This window comes from Hesperophylax consimilis, chromosome 4, assembly GCF_061612785.1.
Source record: "Hesperophylax consimilis isolate HC1 chromosome 4, BYU_Hcon_1.0, whole genome shotgun sequence".
NCBI lineage: Eukaryota > Metazoa > Arthropoda > Insecta > Trichoptera > Limnephilidae > Hesperophylax > Hesperophylax consimilis.
In genome coordinates, this window is record NC_142839.1 from 37,939,741 (window position 1) to 37,959,040 (window position 19,300).

Here is a 19,300-nt window from a genome sequence, read left to right on the forward strand (position 1 = left end):
CTAATGTCGTTTGTTACTCACTGAAATGTGTATTTCTTGGGAGTGTTTGTTCTACTATGGAAAAAATATTGGTTTCTTCTCGAGATGCAACAGCAACTATAGTCGTCCCAGGCACAGGTAGTATGCACGTCATCGACGATCGACCTAAAAGGCGTTCATTAAAATCGTCCTTGTCACAAGTCGTGTACGGAGACGAAAAAGATTAAAGATACTAGAGTGTTCCCACGGAAATTTCACGAAATATGTTTCTTACGACGAATTTTAGAAGTTTTTTGGTATTGCCAGTTGTAAAAATAAGCAAACAATTGCTTTAATTCATAAAACTCATACAATGTTAATAGAATTCGCATTTGACGAGGAAGGCTTTTAATACTAAGTACGTTATAATCTACGCGTTCATCAATGGGGTTAATTAAATTATTTTATGAAAATACACTTTTTGCAAATTATGCTTTAAAATATCAAGAAGAATTATTTGTTTCGGTCCTTATAAAAACTCAATTCTTTCAAAAGGCATTGAAATGCAATATTGGATTGAATCACCGATACAATATTGTATTTGTTTGCCTTTCTTGATAGTATATAAAAGGTATATCTCTTTGTTCCCTTTAATCGTGAAATTGTCACACTTAAAGGGTGAAAGCCAAGATTTTAAAAAGTTATTGAACGAATTATTTGTAAAATATCAGTAATTCAATTTTATTTGAATACAATGTTATGTTTTTTTATATGTATATTATCATTATTTCTTCACACACATATTTTTTATTTAGCAAGTAAATTATTACATTTAAATAAATACAATTACAGTACTAACTGGCCCTTTAATTTAGATTCCATATATTATTATTATTTTTTTTTTTAATTATATTTTACACACTTTACAAATATAAGGCAAAAAGTACCGATAAACTGCTTTTTAGCAGTTTGTCTAACGGGTTCTTGACATTATAAATCTTATTATTGTGAGTTTACAGTTACATTTTAACAATTAAATGTATAAGACAAAAAAATAAAATTTTTACAGAAATTTAGCAAAAAAAAATGAAAAACATAAATAACAATTTTTTAAAGTCTTTAGAATAATTATCATTGTAAGTTAATACAAATTAATTCTTTGAGTGAGTCAAGTCTTCAGTAAGTTCACGAATTGTTTGTTTTGGCACAGTTTTTAATTTCAGCAGGTAACATATTAAAACAACTGGGAATCATATAGTTTAACGTTCTTTGTCCATATAACGTTATTTGTATGCTTAGGTACAATAAGTCCTTCATTAAAGTTAAAACGAGTATTATGATTGTGTTCATAAGGGGTTATTTATGTGCTGAAATATAATTTTGTACCACAGAATTGTTCTCACTGAAAGAATTTTGAGACTCTGATAGAAGTATGGAATATTATGCCTTTTTGTATAATTTGTTTTCAGCTAATAATTTAACCAGTTTTAATTTTAAAATCTTATGTATCTTAATCATCGATCTAGGTAGATATTACTGCTGCGTCTTTAATATTAATATCCTTTCGTAAATGTCCCGTTCACTATAGAATAATGGTCAGTATCATCCGTAAAAGCCCGACGGGCGTAAATACATGAATATTATACAAAGCAAGTTACACTGGAATGCTCGTTATGACGTACATGCCAGCTCTGCCTGGGACTACTACAGTTCTGAATGCAGTACTGTATATTCGGTGGAGGCCAGGGCCTGGATTCTCGACAAAGTCATTCCACTCGAATAACGAGTGGTTGGACCCACTCGTTGTTCCAGTGGAATGACTTATGACGTTCGGCGTATCTAGGTATGTACCTTCGACGAGACTCGAGAGTAAGATTGTCGACCAATGTATCTACTTTCGACGGCGATTGCGAGCGGCCTGGATTGGAGAATCGATGCCCTTATACAGGGTGTATCGGCAAGTACCCGACAAACTTAAACCAGCTATTCCTCAGCACATTTGGAGTAAAAAATGTTATGGGCGCTGTGCTGTCCGGTATCATTTTTTCCCATTAAAAACAAAAAAATAAATAAAAAATCCACACCCCGTCACTGTCATTTGCATTGTTTCTCGTGTTCAACAGCTGTTATTAGCAAGTATGTCAAAAAGTGTCCTCGCTCTTTCGTACACACTAAATAATAATAGTTAAAAATAAGACGAATGGTGCCGTGCCATTTCGTTGTGATTGTAAAAGCGCGCCAACATAGGTACGTACGTGTATTATTCAACGAAACTCGAAAAAAATATTGCCAGATGGGTTTTCAAACTTTGACAAAGGATAAAACATTGGTGACATGTGGTGAAAATATGAATGATAAATTTATTATTAAAAAAAAATGTTACCGGACAGCAAAGTGCCCATAACATTTTTTACTCCAAATGTGCTAAGGAATATCTGGTTAAAGTTTGTCGGGTACGTGCCGATACATCTTGTATATACCGCCAACTATTCGGCAACTTACTATGTATTGAAATCATATCGCTCTATGATTTGTTTACCCTTTTAGCGAGTGCCTATTTATGCACAGAATATGACAAAGTATATTATTATGGACAATATGGAAGACACAGATTCAGTTGAAGTACCGGCAACCCTGGCGTTTATTTTGATTTATTATTACAAGGTTGCCTTTATACGCCTCACTAGACAAAGTCTGTTCTGAGGTGGGTAATTAACATTTAATTAATTGTTAACATATACATGTAAATTTTTACAGTAAATACATGCCAACGAACATCATGCCAACAAGAAGTACACTGTAAATTTTATTGAATGAAGTGTGTTCGTAACATATGTGTTAGTTATTTGGAATAATTTGAATGTCTGTTTTTTTTCAGTATGTTACGTACTAATGTTAATGATACGTATTCAATCGCGAGCCGAACTGCCGAACTGATCCTCATCTTATGGGAAAGAAACGAAGCAACCGCAAAAACGCCGCTTGCAGTTGATTCGTTCCTTTCCTGTAATTCCATGGTACGGTTCGCGTTCCGGTTCGCAAATGTATACGCACCCTTACAAATCTTTTGAACAGCCAATTCGGATTATTTGAAGTGGTGTAAGTTTTTGTTTGTGCTAAGAAGTTATTGAATATATGTGGTGCCAGGAAAGATTGATGTTTTTTTTTGCGAAAGTTGATTTGTTATGGCACGAATTACGGGAAGGAACGAAGCAACTGGAAGCGGCGTTTCGCGCCGTTTGAGGTTGCTTCGTCCCTTTCCCATAAGTTGAGGTTCAGCTCGGCAGTTCGGCTCGCGTATGTATACATAGCGTAATAGGGTACTTGGAAGTGTTTGTTAATTTCTCTTTTGAAAACAATGCGTGTGAGGCATCGATATATCAACTCTAGATATGGCGTTTCTTACAAATTTAGTCGAATAACTCGGCCCAGTATAGGCAATTTCATAAGTAAAGTCCCCATCGTATTCTGTCACCTCGCTTCGAAAGCATAATATCTTAGGAGACAAAATTGGTCATTGAAGACCAACAAAAGATAAAAAGCAATGCATTTTAGATCTTTTTTGAAAAAGTTGTTGTTCTAATGTTTTCGTAACCCAACTTTTTGAACCAATAATTTTGGTTTCGGTGTCATTTTTAACATCCACAAGCCCAGTCTAGACTTGGTTAGTCGATGGCGTGAGGTGATGTTTTTATACAATTATTATAGACTATTTTCCGAATGAATACCGTATTGATATTTTGCTAGGTATAGAAATGAAACGATTTGAATTACATGTTTTATTAGTAAGATTAGTTAATATTAACATTTAATATTTCAATTTTCTTTTTATCGCACTATTATTTTCATAGATTTAGCAAAATGTGGCGAATATAGAGACATTAAAATTATTTTCTGTTTTACGATTTAGTAATGATGAAAAAAAATTTCAGTAAAATTTTGTTACAGATACCCTTTTCACGAAATATGTATGATTAGCTGAAAACCTGCAAAAAAGATGGGAAAATAAGCTTCTTTAATAACAAGAGAGTTATTTAATAACAATATTGTCTATTTCAATCGAATCTCTCGAATGTGTAGATTGTGTACTGCCGTAGAATGTGATTTACAAACATTTACTGTGAATTTTCTTAATTGGAGTGTTATGCTATGATATGCACATCCCAATGGCAATTTCATTGATGTTATAATTATTAACATTTTGTAAATGTTTCAAACAATAAATAAATAAGGTGCACGGTTTTTTATGCGTAAAATATGTAGGTATATCGTATTTAGAACCGTTGTAAAAAAATTGTAACTTTAACTAAAATGCTTGTTTAATATGGTGTACAGTAGTTTATATATTAGATAAGTACACAAAATTAACAATAGAAAATAATATACATATAACAGTGCGTAATATGTTAATAGAAATGCATAGTTATATGTTCATGTTTCTCATAAACCGCCTCACTGGTCATTTTGTAGATTATTTTATAATACATATGGATATAAACTTATAATAAAATATGTTCACTGAATGGTTTAGTAAGGTTAAACCAATAGATGTGGGAAATGTGAAGAGGGTGAAGAGACTCAAATTCATATTGCTAATGTCACGCCCTGGTGGGAACAAGGTCAGTTACTCGGGAAAACACACTTGGAACCACAGTATAGATGAAAATCCAATAAAAGGGAACTAGGTTACTGTCAAAGGAATGTGGAAAAATAGGAGCAAGCACAGTGGACCCTTGGCCTCAGTGCTCACGGGAACTATGAAAACCATCGCCGTTTTATTAATAAAAAAATAACGTAATGGCACGTATATATTTGCGAACCAAAACGCAAACCGAGACACGAATTACGGGAAAGGAACGAAGCAACCGTAAATGGTGCGAATGAAATTGCCATTGGGAAGTTGAGGTTCAGCTCAGCAGTTCGGCTCGCGTATGTATACGCAGCATAAGATTATCAGCAGCAGTTCGGCGGTGAAACTTATTTTGTTTTCGTAAAACTTGTTTATTTATTTACAGAGTGTTAACATGAATGAAATTGTCATTGGGATGTGCATAGATATAGCATGCGTAAATCAAGGTTTAGTGTAGATATAGCAAGCGTAAATCTAGGTGGAGATGCCACCGGTGAAATAACAGAAATAATTGTAATCAAAATAAAATATAAAACATGGTAAGAATATAGTACAAAGAAAGAAAGAAAAACAAATAATAATAAAGCATTTACATAATTTTTAGCACATGTTTTTTTAAACATATACGAGGCTGTTTACAAAGATGTCGATACCCTCACATACTACAGCATTATACAATCCACACATTCGAGACATTAGATTGAAATAGGTAATATTTTTACTAAATAACTCAAGGTGAAATGTTTTATGACTCCTTATGTAATATATATATATTATGGATATGACCGAGGGGACCAACTCTAGGGGACGCCCACGCCGAGAGTACCTGGAGGACCTGCTGGTGGACGTGCGCTGCTCATCATATGCACAAGTCAAAAGAGCCGCACAAGACAGGGAAGAATGGAAGAGGAGAGTAGATAAAATTGCTGCAAACCAATCCCAGGATTGAAACCAGAGAGAGATGTAACGTATATTTGGAACATTAATGCGAATATAGACAATGAGTGGTTTCAAGCTTGTTGTCAATAATTTTCTATAAATATATTACATTTTTTTATGAACTATGTATGTAAAAGCACAATGGGCGTATAAATAAATAAATAAAATAAAATAAATCATTAGTTTGTCTGTTTTCTAATGTAAGAAAATCAAAGGACTGAAGCTGTTCCTCACAAGATTGTAGTAAGGCGTTTTATCCACATTCGAAAGATAATACTCTTCAATATAATTTGTATATTTCATGTAATAAGCGTTTCATTAACACTACTACATACTATATTCGAATTTACTTCTGACTAATGAATTGTACAAGGTTACAATTGATTGAGGGAAAATGAAACTATTTAGTGCCATTTTGCCAAGCTTTCGTGGGCTGATTATTTTTCAATCGACTTGTTCGGCACAATTGTGTTGACCACTGTAATAAAGCAACACTTAGCTGGTAAATAACATACGACAGACGTCACAGCCAAAAAAAACAGCACAAGGCGCGTAGGAACAATCAAATATTGATTGGTCCCAATCAAACTGATTATAAACGGCAGAACTGCTGCGGGGGAGTGTCCCTTGTCGCTTGTTGCTTGCTCCTTTAGTCGGTAAAATGTATGTAGAAGTCGCAAGTTGGCTGGCCGAGGCACGCCTGGCAAGTTATTGGCGGTTATTATTAGTCTGCTTGCTCGAATTAGTCGGCAATTATAGATCTGCCCGTAAGCATACGCAGTACACTGCGATATCTTAGCTGGAGTTTCTCAAACGTGATGTCGACGAGGAGGCTATGTGTGGGTTTATATCAATATTTACACTATCGGAATGCAAAGCAGAAAATCTGTCTGTCCAGCTAAGAACTTGTGAGCTCTGAAAGTAATGGTTCTTAGTCGACGCAATTGTATCATTTAACTTACCACGCGATTTCCATGATGATCTAATGAGCGTTAATAAGTAAGTTTTTAACTTATAGGGTTTATTTTTGGGTTATTATGACATTTCCCGTTTTTTTCTTCTTTGCAACGTTTGGGACAGCGTTACAGTGACCATCATCAGGGCAGACGTAGATAATGGTGAAGTGTGAATCACGATAATACTTTTGGCCGTGAAAATATAATACGTTTGACAGTTAAACTTTTACATTTTATTCATAATTGGACTGTGCTTGTTGTGGAAATGCAACTGACTTACAAGAACTGGTTGAGTAAACAGGCAAGCCTCGATATCAGCGAGAAGAAAATCAAGGTGACGGTTGTCAGAAAAACACTGCGTATAACAATACATATGTTAATGTGGGAGAATTTTCTCAGAAAAACAAAGATTACTAATTTAAGCTAAACAGGTTGACCAAAACGCAAATATTAAAAAAATGGTCAAGCCAAGGGGCTTTTTATATGGAAAGGATTCTCTGCAATAAAAAAATGATTTTTATGTTAAAATAGAGTAATGGGTTGCTATATATGCGTATACATTTGCGAACCGAAACGCGAGCCGAGCCTCAGATTATGGGAAAGGGATGAAGCAACCACAAGCGGCGTTTCGTTTCGGCATTTCATGTTGCTTCGTTCCTTTCCCATAATTCAAGGCTCAGTTCGCGTTTTGGTTCGCAAATGCACCCGTACCTTTGGGTTCCCTCGTCGCAGTCACAACTACCAATGCCAGCGAGAGTAATTTTATTCAAACTCGGTTTATCAGGCTAAAGGAGTTGTATGGGATTTAATATATTTAAAAGTATATTAGATAAGGTTGAGCTTATTTTATTATTTAAAATACTAATTTCGGTTGCGGGCCTTGTTATTTTAATTGTCATTTTCAAAGTTGCAATGATATTTCGGGAATTTAGTATTTAAAGTACCCGTAATATACCTTTTTTCCGACTTTATATCCGCGTTAAATCTTCCCCACAGGATAAACTAAACCCTTCCACACACTTTTCCACAAATGATTATCTAATCAATCCACATTATGCAAGTGCATTCTATAAGCATAATAAATATAAAACAATACAAGAACAACATGTCAACTCACCAGATATCAAATGGAAAAATAATTCACCGACTCCAGATATTTTCATATCACAGGGTTCGGTTCGGTAGAACTAACTGGACCTATAAATCCTACTGATAAATAATAAATTAAATTAAATTTATAATTGACGGATTGCATACGACATTAGAGACGCGAAGACCTATGAAAATTCACATCTAACTTTACTTGTAAAAAAAAATCATAGCAAAATTAAACAAAAGAAATACAAAACAAAAAAGTAATGCAAATAAATGGTAAAAATATTAATATTATATGACCCAGAATTTTTCCGCAAACGGAGTATTTAATCATGTAAGTTTCAACTTAATCTCGAAGAGTACAGCCAGCGATGTACAAACTTACGAATTTAACATTTTACCGATACTCAAATCAAATTTTCCGGATGACAGTAACATAATTATTACAACTCATTTCTTATGGCCAAAATTAGAAAAGCGATATGGTTAGTTAATTACTCTGAAAGATAAATTATAATATAAAGTTAAAAACTTCCCGGGATTTTTCCATAATAATAATAAATAAAGTATTCAATTTTTAAAAATATTTTTTTTGTTGACTGTGGTTTATGTCACTCTCGACATAAGTTAATGTCGTAAAGCGAGAGTTAATAACCATACAATAATCTTGGACAAATTTCTAATTAATACGATATACATAATGTGCCTGTAACTTGTATCTAGTTTTTGGTGAGGTAAAATGTATGGATTCTTTAAGAGGATAATGAGATGAGTAGGTAATCTAGGTGCACAAGAGCGTTAAAATGTTGTTTGCGCGGCGCTGAACGTTAATTGTTCAATTTGTAAAATTCACGGAAGAAACCCAAATAGCGACCAACCAACGCGTGTCACTGTCCAGTCCAGTGAACAAGTTAGTTTAGCGGACATGCGCGTGGCCGTCCCCCCACAATGGGAACAATGCCCATCTACAGGCTACGGCGTTACGTGCTACGGCGCTACGCCATCCGCTACGAGCACAACTTGTTGCCTTCCGACCAACCAACCACTTGTACTTTTAGGGGAGAATAACCGCGTCCCCACCGATCAAGGAAGTCAAGCAAATTTAACATATTAGTAAAAAATACTGTACTTATGATAATCTTAATTTTGTTGGTGTGGTTCTTTTGATGCGTGAGCGCGAGTTTTCCGGAGGTCTGTTATCGCGTGGCGGTGTGGCGCTATTCTTTGGCTGGGCCGAGAGAATCGGCATCGCTTCAGTGTCAGTATTTAGTTATTCAGTCGCCCGCTCCTCGTATGGGCGGATATCTGTCCGCCTCCGCGAGCGTCCAGCGTTTATCTGTCTATTCCGACGCGCATGGCGCCTTATATCAGACTGTTTCAAACCGATTCGCGACATCTCCCATTTCAATGAGAGATTGAAGAATTTCAACATTTTTTAATACCCGGAAGTAACCTGCATAAACTTTTCTTAGATTATAATGTGCATTTCATAAAATAAATAATATTTTTAAACGTGTGTTTATTAGTTTGACTCTTTGTATTTAAGATTGCGATCAAATAGAAGATTCAAGAAGACAGTCAATTGAAAAAGATCAACAGAACGACGTGCTAATAAAAGTGTGTTGTGAAGCGTTGTAAAAAAAAGTTATTATGTAAAATTGTCGTTGATGAGATGACCTACAAAGTTTGTTTAATTATTTCACTGCAGTTCATTAAACTCACTCTGTTTTGATTAAATTGGTCCATAAATGGCTCTAGAACCCTTCGACGTGTATTTACGGATATTTTGGTGTTGCTGCATGAGACCATTATGAAAATGTGAACAAATAAACAAATCAAACAAGAATATTAAATCAATTGAAACAGTTGCTCTGAAATAATAAACGATTCGTGGTTCTTTATTTAATAGTGACAATTACTTCGTCTTACTGGGACATTTGCAAACTTTAGTAAATCGCACAATTAAATAGACTAATCATATTTCTGATAGTTCTGTGATTGTGGTGCATTTTTAGAGAATTTTAGCATTGTCATTATTGGTGCTTAGACATGAGGGAACAGAACTGGAACGGGCCCGGGGCCAGCATGCGCTACGCCACTCCCTACCAGGGGAGGGTTATGCAGGGCAACGGTGTTGTCAAGCCACTGAATAGGAATTCAGGTAAATGCACATTACATTGGTGTTGTATCAATTGCGGAGCGGAAGATCGCTACATCTCCCGGTGGAAAGTTGAGAAAGGCGACGGAAGATCTACAGCTTACACTGAAACACTGACTGTCAAAAAATATAATAATTAAAAATAATATAATATTATAAGTGTATTTATTTTGGTATCGGCCCTCATTTGAGGATTGACTGCCTTACACACTTTGTTTTGCCTTTTTTAGCGATGTGTAATTTTTTACTCTATTTTGTATGTAATCTGAAAACTTTGGCACACGAGATTTTTATTGAATTCATTCCAATTGCATGAATCGCACCGTGCTAAGAAATCTCTGAATGGATCCCACCCAGGCGTAGCGTGTTCAATTCCTCGGCTGGCTAAGTCTTTCATCACGACACAAGCAACATTTTCCACGTACTGTGATGGTAGTAGGAGATTTTCAAATATTGTCAGGTTATTCGTAACCTGAGAATGTATGTCTTCCTTATAAGAAAAAAACGTTTATTTTAATCGATTTTCCACTCTGTCAATAATGAAAATCGGCAAAAAATTTTCAGCGTTGTTTTTTGTGAAAAATCACCTCGAGGGCGCTGTACATATTTTACTTACAGATAAAGAAACATACTTACTTGAAGTTACTGAACCTGAAATCAATAATAGTTATTTTTATTTACGTAATATTTAGTTACTTGTTATGACGCGGAGTGCGAAAAGTTTCAGATTTTTTCTGTTGTTTTTTGTTCCTACATTTTGATATTTTCTCAGATAAATGCGTATTTTCTATATATTAGGTGCTAGGCGATATTTAACACTAGCCAAAGGCAACAATTTATTATTTCCTTTATTATGAAATGAACGGAAGATAAGCTTTGACATTTTACATTCTTTGATTGAGTTCAATTAACATTTCGACATCTCCTTGATTGTATAAAAAAGTATCTTGATGGGCGTTGATTAATTAAAAACCCAGGGCAAATTAATTTTTAAAAACCATTAGAAATTCGGGAATCCTTAATTTTTTTGTTTCCACGCGTACTTTTGTTTAAATAGATTATATTCTATTCTTTTCCTCCTGTATGAACTTGTCTGTGTGTAATTATCAGGTTTACACCAGAAACTAGAAACAAACCATCGCGAGTAAATAATGAATAATATTTATATTTAATGTCCAATTTAGTGGAACTATGGAACATTGACCTATAAATTTACTTTCAGAACTAAATGACAACAGGAAGTCTGTATAACGTGCGCAAATACAATACACTGTATGTTAAGACTAACCAATATGTGTATTACTTTCATATCCACTTTTGGGGGAAACACGGAGTTATTGACCAAGAAAGTAAACCTAAACACTGATTGGGTTCAACGGTGTCGTTATCACTCCAATATATCTAAATATTCTGTGTTATAACGCATTATCAGCTTAGCATATTCAAATAATTTGTTCCATAATATATCATTGGATTTGTAAAGATAAACGTATTGTTATATCGACTCCGAAAAGACGGAGAATAACATAAATGTATTAAATTTAACAGTAGATGAAACAATTCTTTACGTTTTAATTGTAGATTAATGTGTCGTTCTCACGGTTACTTTAAGTATTTGACTTATGATGATATTATATTTATCGTGTTAATTTAATTTAGACAGGAAAGTAGATGTAATAAGTTGGGGAATACGAATAAAATAAAGATATTACCAATTTTGTTAATTAGAGTAAGATTGTTGGACGTTCTATCCTCTGCCTATCCTTGCGGTGATATAGCACGATGGTGAATACGTTAGTTAGTTCTGCATTGCTCTCAATAAATAGGCATTTGACACGTTTATCTTATTATTTTTATTAAATTAATTAATTTTTTGAAAGAAAGACAAACGTTCCCGGGTTGCGAATAACCTGACAATATTTGAAAATCTCCTACTACCACCACAGTAAGCTGAAAATGTTGCTTGAGTTCTGATGGAGGACTTAGCCAGCCGAGGAATTGAACACACTACGCCTGAGTGGGACCCAAGCGCGATGTCAACTCGGCCACCGACCGGTCCATTTTGTCTTGCCTAAAAATGAGTCTTGAAAACGCTTTCTTGTGGCTGTATCTTTTTCTGCCTTGGCGTGAGAACATTACTTATCATTCGAAATTAACTTTGTCACTAACTTCATTTTCAGTATATTGGTTTTGTCAAAAATAATGCTGAAAGTGGTTTCCACAGGGAGAGTTTACTTTACCTTCTTCGCAGGCGAATTGAAAATGATGTTGTTATATAAAACTTAATAGGAAGCACCAAGGTTACTTGGCTTAAGTGCGTCAATCTGACAACAAATTAATCAAATAACTGATTATTAGTGTGATATTGTGTACACACTACACACGAGTCAACTGAGTGTTATTGCTGGATTGCGGCTATAACATCACATGCTTGGATTGTTTCATAGCTGAGATCAGATTCAATACACTTAAGACGACACAATGCCCTAAAATAAATTCGGTTTGGTAAAATCCTTCAAGCCACAAAATGAAAACTTTACCTAAGACGATAAAAACGAATATTTACAAATTCGAAAAAAAAATTAAATATTTAAAGTTTATTCCAAAATGGGTAGTGCAATGCCATTCATTCCATATTTTGAAATAACAAAAAAGAAATCAGACAGATAAATTAGACAAAATAACAACACATAGAAAGGCCACAAAAAAGCGGAATAGAAGTGAAAAAACACAAAAATGTGTCCAAGCAGTAATTTATTGAGGATATTTGAACATCTCCTGTCTCCAGAGGGCCAACAGGGGAGACTTCATTCATATGAATGTTGTTATTTGTTTTGATGTAAAATATTGCAATTCTGTTTATAATTATGATAGATTTGAGGGTTGAATAATTTCAGCAACGACTTTCTCGAAATAATCAAAAAATGTATGCGTAAATAAAAATTCTTAGTCAGCAAAAAAATTGGAATTTGTTCTTCTGTGCTTGATTTCATTACCAGTTACACGTTCAACCTTACTTTGCATTAGCGCTTTGTCGGGAAATTATAGTGTTTCATCAATTTTCGTTAGAATTTTAAGAAAAGGGTTCTTATTAAATTATAGCAGTCTTATAAAGCGCTGTTTTAGAAGTAATTTTTTTTAACGTACAAACCAATTTATATTTAGTCTCGTTCAAATATGTTCATTTCCTGATTCTCACTATTTTCTTATGTCAATTTTTGTAATAGACCCTCTGTCAATAAAATACTAATTTCGGTTGTGATTCCATCTGTCTGTAACTCCGGTTCAATGAACTCTAGAACTTTTGCATCAAATGCAAGTTTCATTTTCAGAATTGGAAGTGTTTGTTTGAACAAATTCAGGCCAGAGATAAAGTAACTAGATACCTATAATATAATATTTTCAACAGAAAATTGTTTTAGTATCCGCTAGAAAATTGGAACTGGTTTGTCGAGAATTCAGACTATTCCCATTGACGCATTATATTTAGATGAGAAACGGAATGAAAAATCGGTTCCAAATTTTTACCTCCAATTAGTTCAATTTGACCTACAACGCTCTAACATCGAACGACTGGAAACTACCGAATCCAGCCCCCTGCACCTACCTACCTGCTACCTACTACTTAGGGGCTAGTGCCTAGGCGTCTACTGGTTTTGAAACAAGAGGTACCAAAATTTTACTCACCCCAGGCGCCGTTTAACTTTCAAAGATGACGCAGATAATTCAAGGCCTGTTGTGACGTAAATAAAAATCATCCCTCTGTTCTAAATCATTCAAATATTTGCCTTTAGAAGTTGGTTACATTTGATTTATTAGATTTTTGAATGCGTATGATTTTCTCGCGAATTCTATCACGTGGCTTAAGTAGTGGCTTTCAGTGGCTTAAAATTTTAACGGATATTATTTTTTGATAATATGATTTTAAAGTCTCACCTTTATTTCTGCTTCTTGTAACGCGCATTTTCCGTAAGCTTCTATACGTCAGCAATTAATTTGTTATGTTTATCAGTTTGATCGTCTCACCTTAAATTTAAGCCATGTTATGAATGTCCAGCCCCAGTCCCAGTGTGAACGTTTCGCGACTCTGGTAAAATCTGCTTATGTATGATAGTAATTTATTCCCTATACTGGTTCATTCTAGATTTGGCGCTTTGTAGATTTAACTTTTACGACATTTGATGTGAAATTTGGGATGTCGGTATTGTTTATGGCGTGGCTTTAAAAGTGGGAGGAACTTTATGAATGAATTTATCATCGTTATGTTTTAGCGTGTAGTTTTTGTGTTGGTCAAAAGCATTGTCTACTCGTGGTATACTCAAAGTAGTGTGCAGAGCAGTGCAATACAGTTAAATTACTCGATGCTCTAACGGTCGTACTCCTAAGAGATATTACGGAGGAATAAGAACAGGTTAGTAGAAAACGTTACTCATAATCACGCGCATGCTTACTACGTATACCGGCCGTAATACCGCAGTATTAGTGGCTGACAGATTTTTAAACCGCCCGGCCCCAGGATTAGGGACGTATTACTATCGTATTAAGATGGAGTTCACGGACTGTTTACCAAATTGTGATTTACCAAAACAAACACGGAACGCATAATTGTTTTTTTTTTCAATTTTCGAAGCAATCCAAAGGAAACCGGGTCAACGACATAGCAAATTTCATCTGGGCTGTTAGTGGCTGTTAGTATCTATAAGTACTCTTAGCATACTAATAGTACATAGCCAAACTTTGGATTCCTGCGTAGTGCGTAAAATTATTCACGTTCAATGAAGTTTTAATTTTCGAAATTGGAACTGATAAGTACCTACCTATAAATCATACTAAACAGACGATAAAGTAGGTACCTAAATTATTTTATTAATTAAATAAATTCTTTATTTAAAATGTGTATATCATTTGTAATGAAGGGCAGATCTAAATTTGAATCCCTAATGATTTTTAAAGTTTACGAACGATGATCAGTGAAATATAATTCTGGTCGTCTCTGTAATTATTTGTTATTATCAAGATAATATAATAGAAAATATTTGTTTTTGATAGAAAACATTTTATACATATGTTGCGAAGGTTGAGGATGTGTTCGGTGTTGATGAAATTAAAATATATTGGATTTTTATGATAGGTTTATTCTGTTTACCAGGATAAATCAGTCGTGAATAAATTTTAGCAATTTTATATACCACACAAGTAAATTCGCAATAGAGGCAGTAAAAAATATTTAAGTGATCGCGGCGCGAAGTTGTCATGATTAGCGCGTTAAAATTGTAAAAGCCCAGCTACACTACTCGCGAAGTTGATCGAAGTTGACCGAATACGATAGTGTGGGCACGAACTTCACTTCGCTTCGGGCAACTTCGTTTCGCTTCGCCCGACTTCCGATTGATGTCGGTAAATGCGCCCGAGTCAAAGGACTCAAAGCGTTACTCGCGAAATTGCACGAGTGTGTGGGCACGCACTTCGAACTTCGGCTAACTTCGTCGAGGACTTCGTCGAAGCGTCGAAGCGAGTAGTGTAGCTGACACTTAAAAGCCCAGCTACACTACTCGCGAAGTTGATCGAAGTTGACCGAATACGATAGTGTGGGCACGAACTTCACTTCGCTTCGGGCAACTTAGCTTCGCTTCGCCCGACTTCCGATTGTTGTCGGTAAATGCGCCCGAGTCAAAGGACTGGACTGAGTTACTCGCGAAGTTGCACGAGTGTGTGGGCACGCACTTCGAACTTCGGCTAACTTCGTCGAGGACTTCGTCGAAGCGTCGAAGCGAGTAGTGTAGCTGACGCTTAAGAAGTATACTGACTGAATGTGACTTTTGATTGAATTTGTTTGCTGAGTTTCTAAACACGAGTTTAGTGACTCTAGGATAATTATATTGGATTTTCTATAGATACTTTACATTTATGGATTGGTTTGAATGCGAGCTAAAATTATACTGCAGCTGTGTGCAGGTTTTTATTCCTTCCGGAGGATTATCTTCGGTTTTTAAATTTGAACTTTTCATTTCTTTTTTTTTTTAAACTTTTTACTTATTTTAGGATTAGTGTGGCTGGGAAGGACGGTATAAAATTTGGTTGATTGGGAGACAAAGAAGTCCTTTATCAACGGAATATTGGAGTCGTTATGGATGGTTGAAATTCTACTTTTTTAGGCGCATTTAACGCAAGTCTAATGGCTTTGTTTTGAAAGTTTTGAATTATTTTTATGTGACTTTGACCAGCATGCCCCCAAACGGGGAAAACGTGGGTGAAGCCTGGTCTATGGTGGTTTTGTATAACAGTAATTTATTGTCCGTTGTTATACGACTTTTTTCCCCATCATCGGGTGGCTGACTGTGACGCGCGCGTCGCTGCCTTTTATGACAACTCAACACACCTATAAAAAGTGTTATAAAGTTATGAAAATTGATGAAACAAAAACTAGGTCCAATAGGTTGCATATGTAACTATTTAACCTCGTTTTGTTTTCATCACTTTTAATGACTGTATCTTCTTCTTCTTCGATGGCGCTACAGCCCATATCGAGCTTTGGCCTCCTGCAACAGTCGCCTCCAACTCCTCCTGTCCTCAGCGGCTGACTTCCAGTTTGTCACCTGGAGAAGCTGTGCTGCATCCCCTCTTACCTCATCTTCCCACCCCAGTCTGGGTCTTCCCACTTTTCTCTTTCCATCTGGGTGACCAGTCAGAATTCTTTTTGGGACGCGTGTATCCGGCATTCTCTGTACATGCCCAGCCCATCTCAGCCTGAGGAGTCTCATGTGTGCAGAGATGCTAGGGGCCTTATATATATCGTACAATTCTATATTGTGCCGGATACGCCACTGTTCGCCCTCTTTCACGGGTCCACATATTCTTCTCAGCACCTTTCTTTCAAAAGTATCCAGCATTTCAGCCATCTTTACCGTCAGTGTCAGCGCCTCACATCCATATGCCAATACAGTTCTTACAATGGTCTTATATATGGTTATTTTGGTTTTTCTGTGGACACTACGTGACTTAAACACTGGCAGCAAAGAGAAGTATGTTTTGTTGGCTGCTGTGATTCTCCTTCTGATTTCTGCTGGATCCTCATTGTTCTCTGTCAGGCTGGAGCCCAGGTAGGTGAATTGATCGACCACTTCGTATGAGTAGTTGTCTTTAAATAGTGCACTACTTCTTCTTCTGTGTGAGGGGTTCCTGCTCTGTACCATCATTTTTGTTTTGTCAACATTAACTCGCAGTCCTAATTCCCGCGCCGCTGTTTCTTAAGGTTTTTCTGTTCTTAATGACTGTATATCACCTTTTAAATGTGTGTTGAATTATCATTTTGAGGAGTTATCGTGGGACCGCCTTTTATATGGTCGCCCCTGCAGGAGCAGCGTGGTAGTTTCTATGATCGTCCTACTTGACCAGTGAGGTCCCGAATCCCACCGAGCCAGTAGAGTACTTTAGCGCTTGGTTCTATGTACGACGGTAGTACTCGGCACCGTCCGATTCGAGTAGTGGCGTGCCACTACAAATACTTCCAGTTTCACAAATCGTACAATTACAATAATGTATTTTAATTTAATGTATTTTATTTATTTGTCTTGTCCTTTCTAATGTTGTCTTTCCCGAAATGAGTTTTATAAACCCACTGGGAATAATACATTATTACTTTGTTATCATTTTGTAATGTATAATCTTGTAATAAAATAAAAAATATAAATAAAAAAGAACATCCCTTGGTTTGCGTTAGTTAACCAATAAACAAACATATAGTATGCTCATAGAAATACACATTCTATTAAACCTGCATTATTTGTATTTTAATATTTATTGGAACATGATTTCTGTGCCCTTTTGCTAAAAATAGCAAATTCCACAGACATAGGAATTAATAGACGAGAAGATAATGGCGAGGGGTAAAATCAACTGTTGAAGAACGAAGGGAGTAAGGCTGACTGTGATTCGTCAATAAATCAATCTGACAGTAAATAGGCATCTCGCATTATAATATCACCATTTACTTCTTAAAAGTAAAATCTGCTTTTGAATGAATAGAAATTTTTACATGGGAGCGCAAATTACTCGCCACGTTATGAACAAATTTGCGAAGTCCAAATTCGGCAAAAAAATTCGGTTCTATTTTCAGAGTCGAATATTTCGTTTAAGTATTTAGTTAAGACACTTTTATAAATGTTCATAATTTACTTCCCAGCAACCAACCAGCTTTGTGTTTCGCGTCCAGACGTTTCTCGATGTGATAGTAACAACTGATTCATATTATACGATGTGAATATGCTTAAAATAAAGTAATATAATGCTTATATATGGAATGTAATACGACAATTGGGTTTATTCTCTTTTTCACATCTATTTTTACAAGTTTTCATATCACAAGTCAACATTTTGCCGTGTTATTTCGTAAAATGAACCGATGATGCCTCGACCATAGTTCGCACAAGAATGATGACGTCACGTTTTCAAATTTCACTTGAGGCCATACGCGAGCCCAGCCGGCTCCAATGGAACCGGTATGGGGAGTGGGGATAATACGCTTTTAATCACTTAGGGCAGGTCTACTAATATTCATATGTCTATGATTATAAAGGTTTTTAACTTCATTTTTTTTCATTTCATACTCGCTGAGGTCCCGGCGTTGCTCGGGCTGTATGTAGAGTTCTTAAAATCAGACTTAGACTCTTGTTTTTAAGGTAAAGTCAGTAAAATTTAATGAATCTCGATATAAAACTGTAGATTTTTATAAAAACAAAGCCACACCAGGACACTTCATTATATAATATACACAGATAATATATAGCTGATGTCCCCGGCGTTGCCCGAGCTTTGTGCCGAATTTTTCTCTCATAAAAAATAAATAGAATTTAAATGGATCCTCATATAATAATTTAGCTCCATTTCCCTCGGTTTACTAGTACTAGCCGTATCGAACAATTGAAATCCTCTAAAACAGAGGTTCCCAAAGTGGTCTATATAGACCCCCAGGGGTCGATATCGACTTCCTGGGGGTCTATGTCAGCGAGAAAAAAATTTGGGGGTCCATGAGATTCAAATGGGGGTACATACGAGCGGACCCCCATTTACCTTAAGTCAACATTTAGGAGTTCCTAAATGACACAATACACCTAACACAAATAACACAATTTACGTAATACTAATAATAGACTGAGAAATTACTTATTTGATATTTTTATATTTCGTAAAGTTGTTTATTGAGGTATAAAAATAAAATTATACAATCTTTTCCTCGTCAGTATTAATATATTGAAGCAAAACATTGCACATCGGAAGCCGCTAATTTCCCTAGATTCCAAACTTGTTTTTGAAAAACGTTTATAACATTTAAATGTACTTCACATAGACTTCAAAACTAAGTTTGAGGACATTTTGATTGTGGAAGTGGAATGTTGAAGAATCGGATATCATGTGACAAGAATAACTGATCGGAATAAGCGCTAACAAAGAACATAAGGGGCAATTCTGTAGAGCCAGCTACAGAAAGAAATTCCCGTTGCTTATCCTGCTCCATTTTTATTTTGTGTAATACCTCACAAGGGCGCCCCTGTCTGCACAGTGTAA

General features: G+C 35.5%; 1 protein-coding gene across 3 annotated transcripts in view; it reads left to right on the plus strand.

Moving 5' to 3' along the window:
- NFAT (nuclear factor of activated T cells 3) overlaps positions 1-19,300 on the plus strand; it is a 145,352-nt gene that overhangs the window by 32,950 nt on the left and 93,102 nt on the right. For 2 of the 3 annotated variants that reach the window (XM_089630924.1, XM_089630926.1), the window contains exon 1: positions 8,408-9,739. The exons of the other annotated variant lie outside the window; for it this stretch is intronic. In XM_089630924.1, the coding sequence (XP_089487050.1) occupies positions 9,628-9,739 (112 nt within the window). In that variant the 5' untranslated portion in view covers positions 8,408-9,627. Of the gene's footprint in view, positions 1-8,407; positions 9,740-19,300 lie in introns of those variants that run through there. 3 annotated transcript variants of the gene reach the window in all.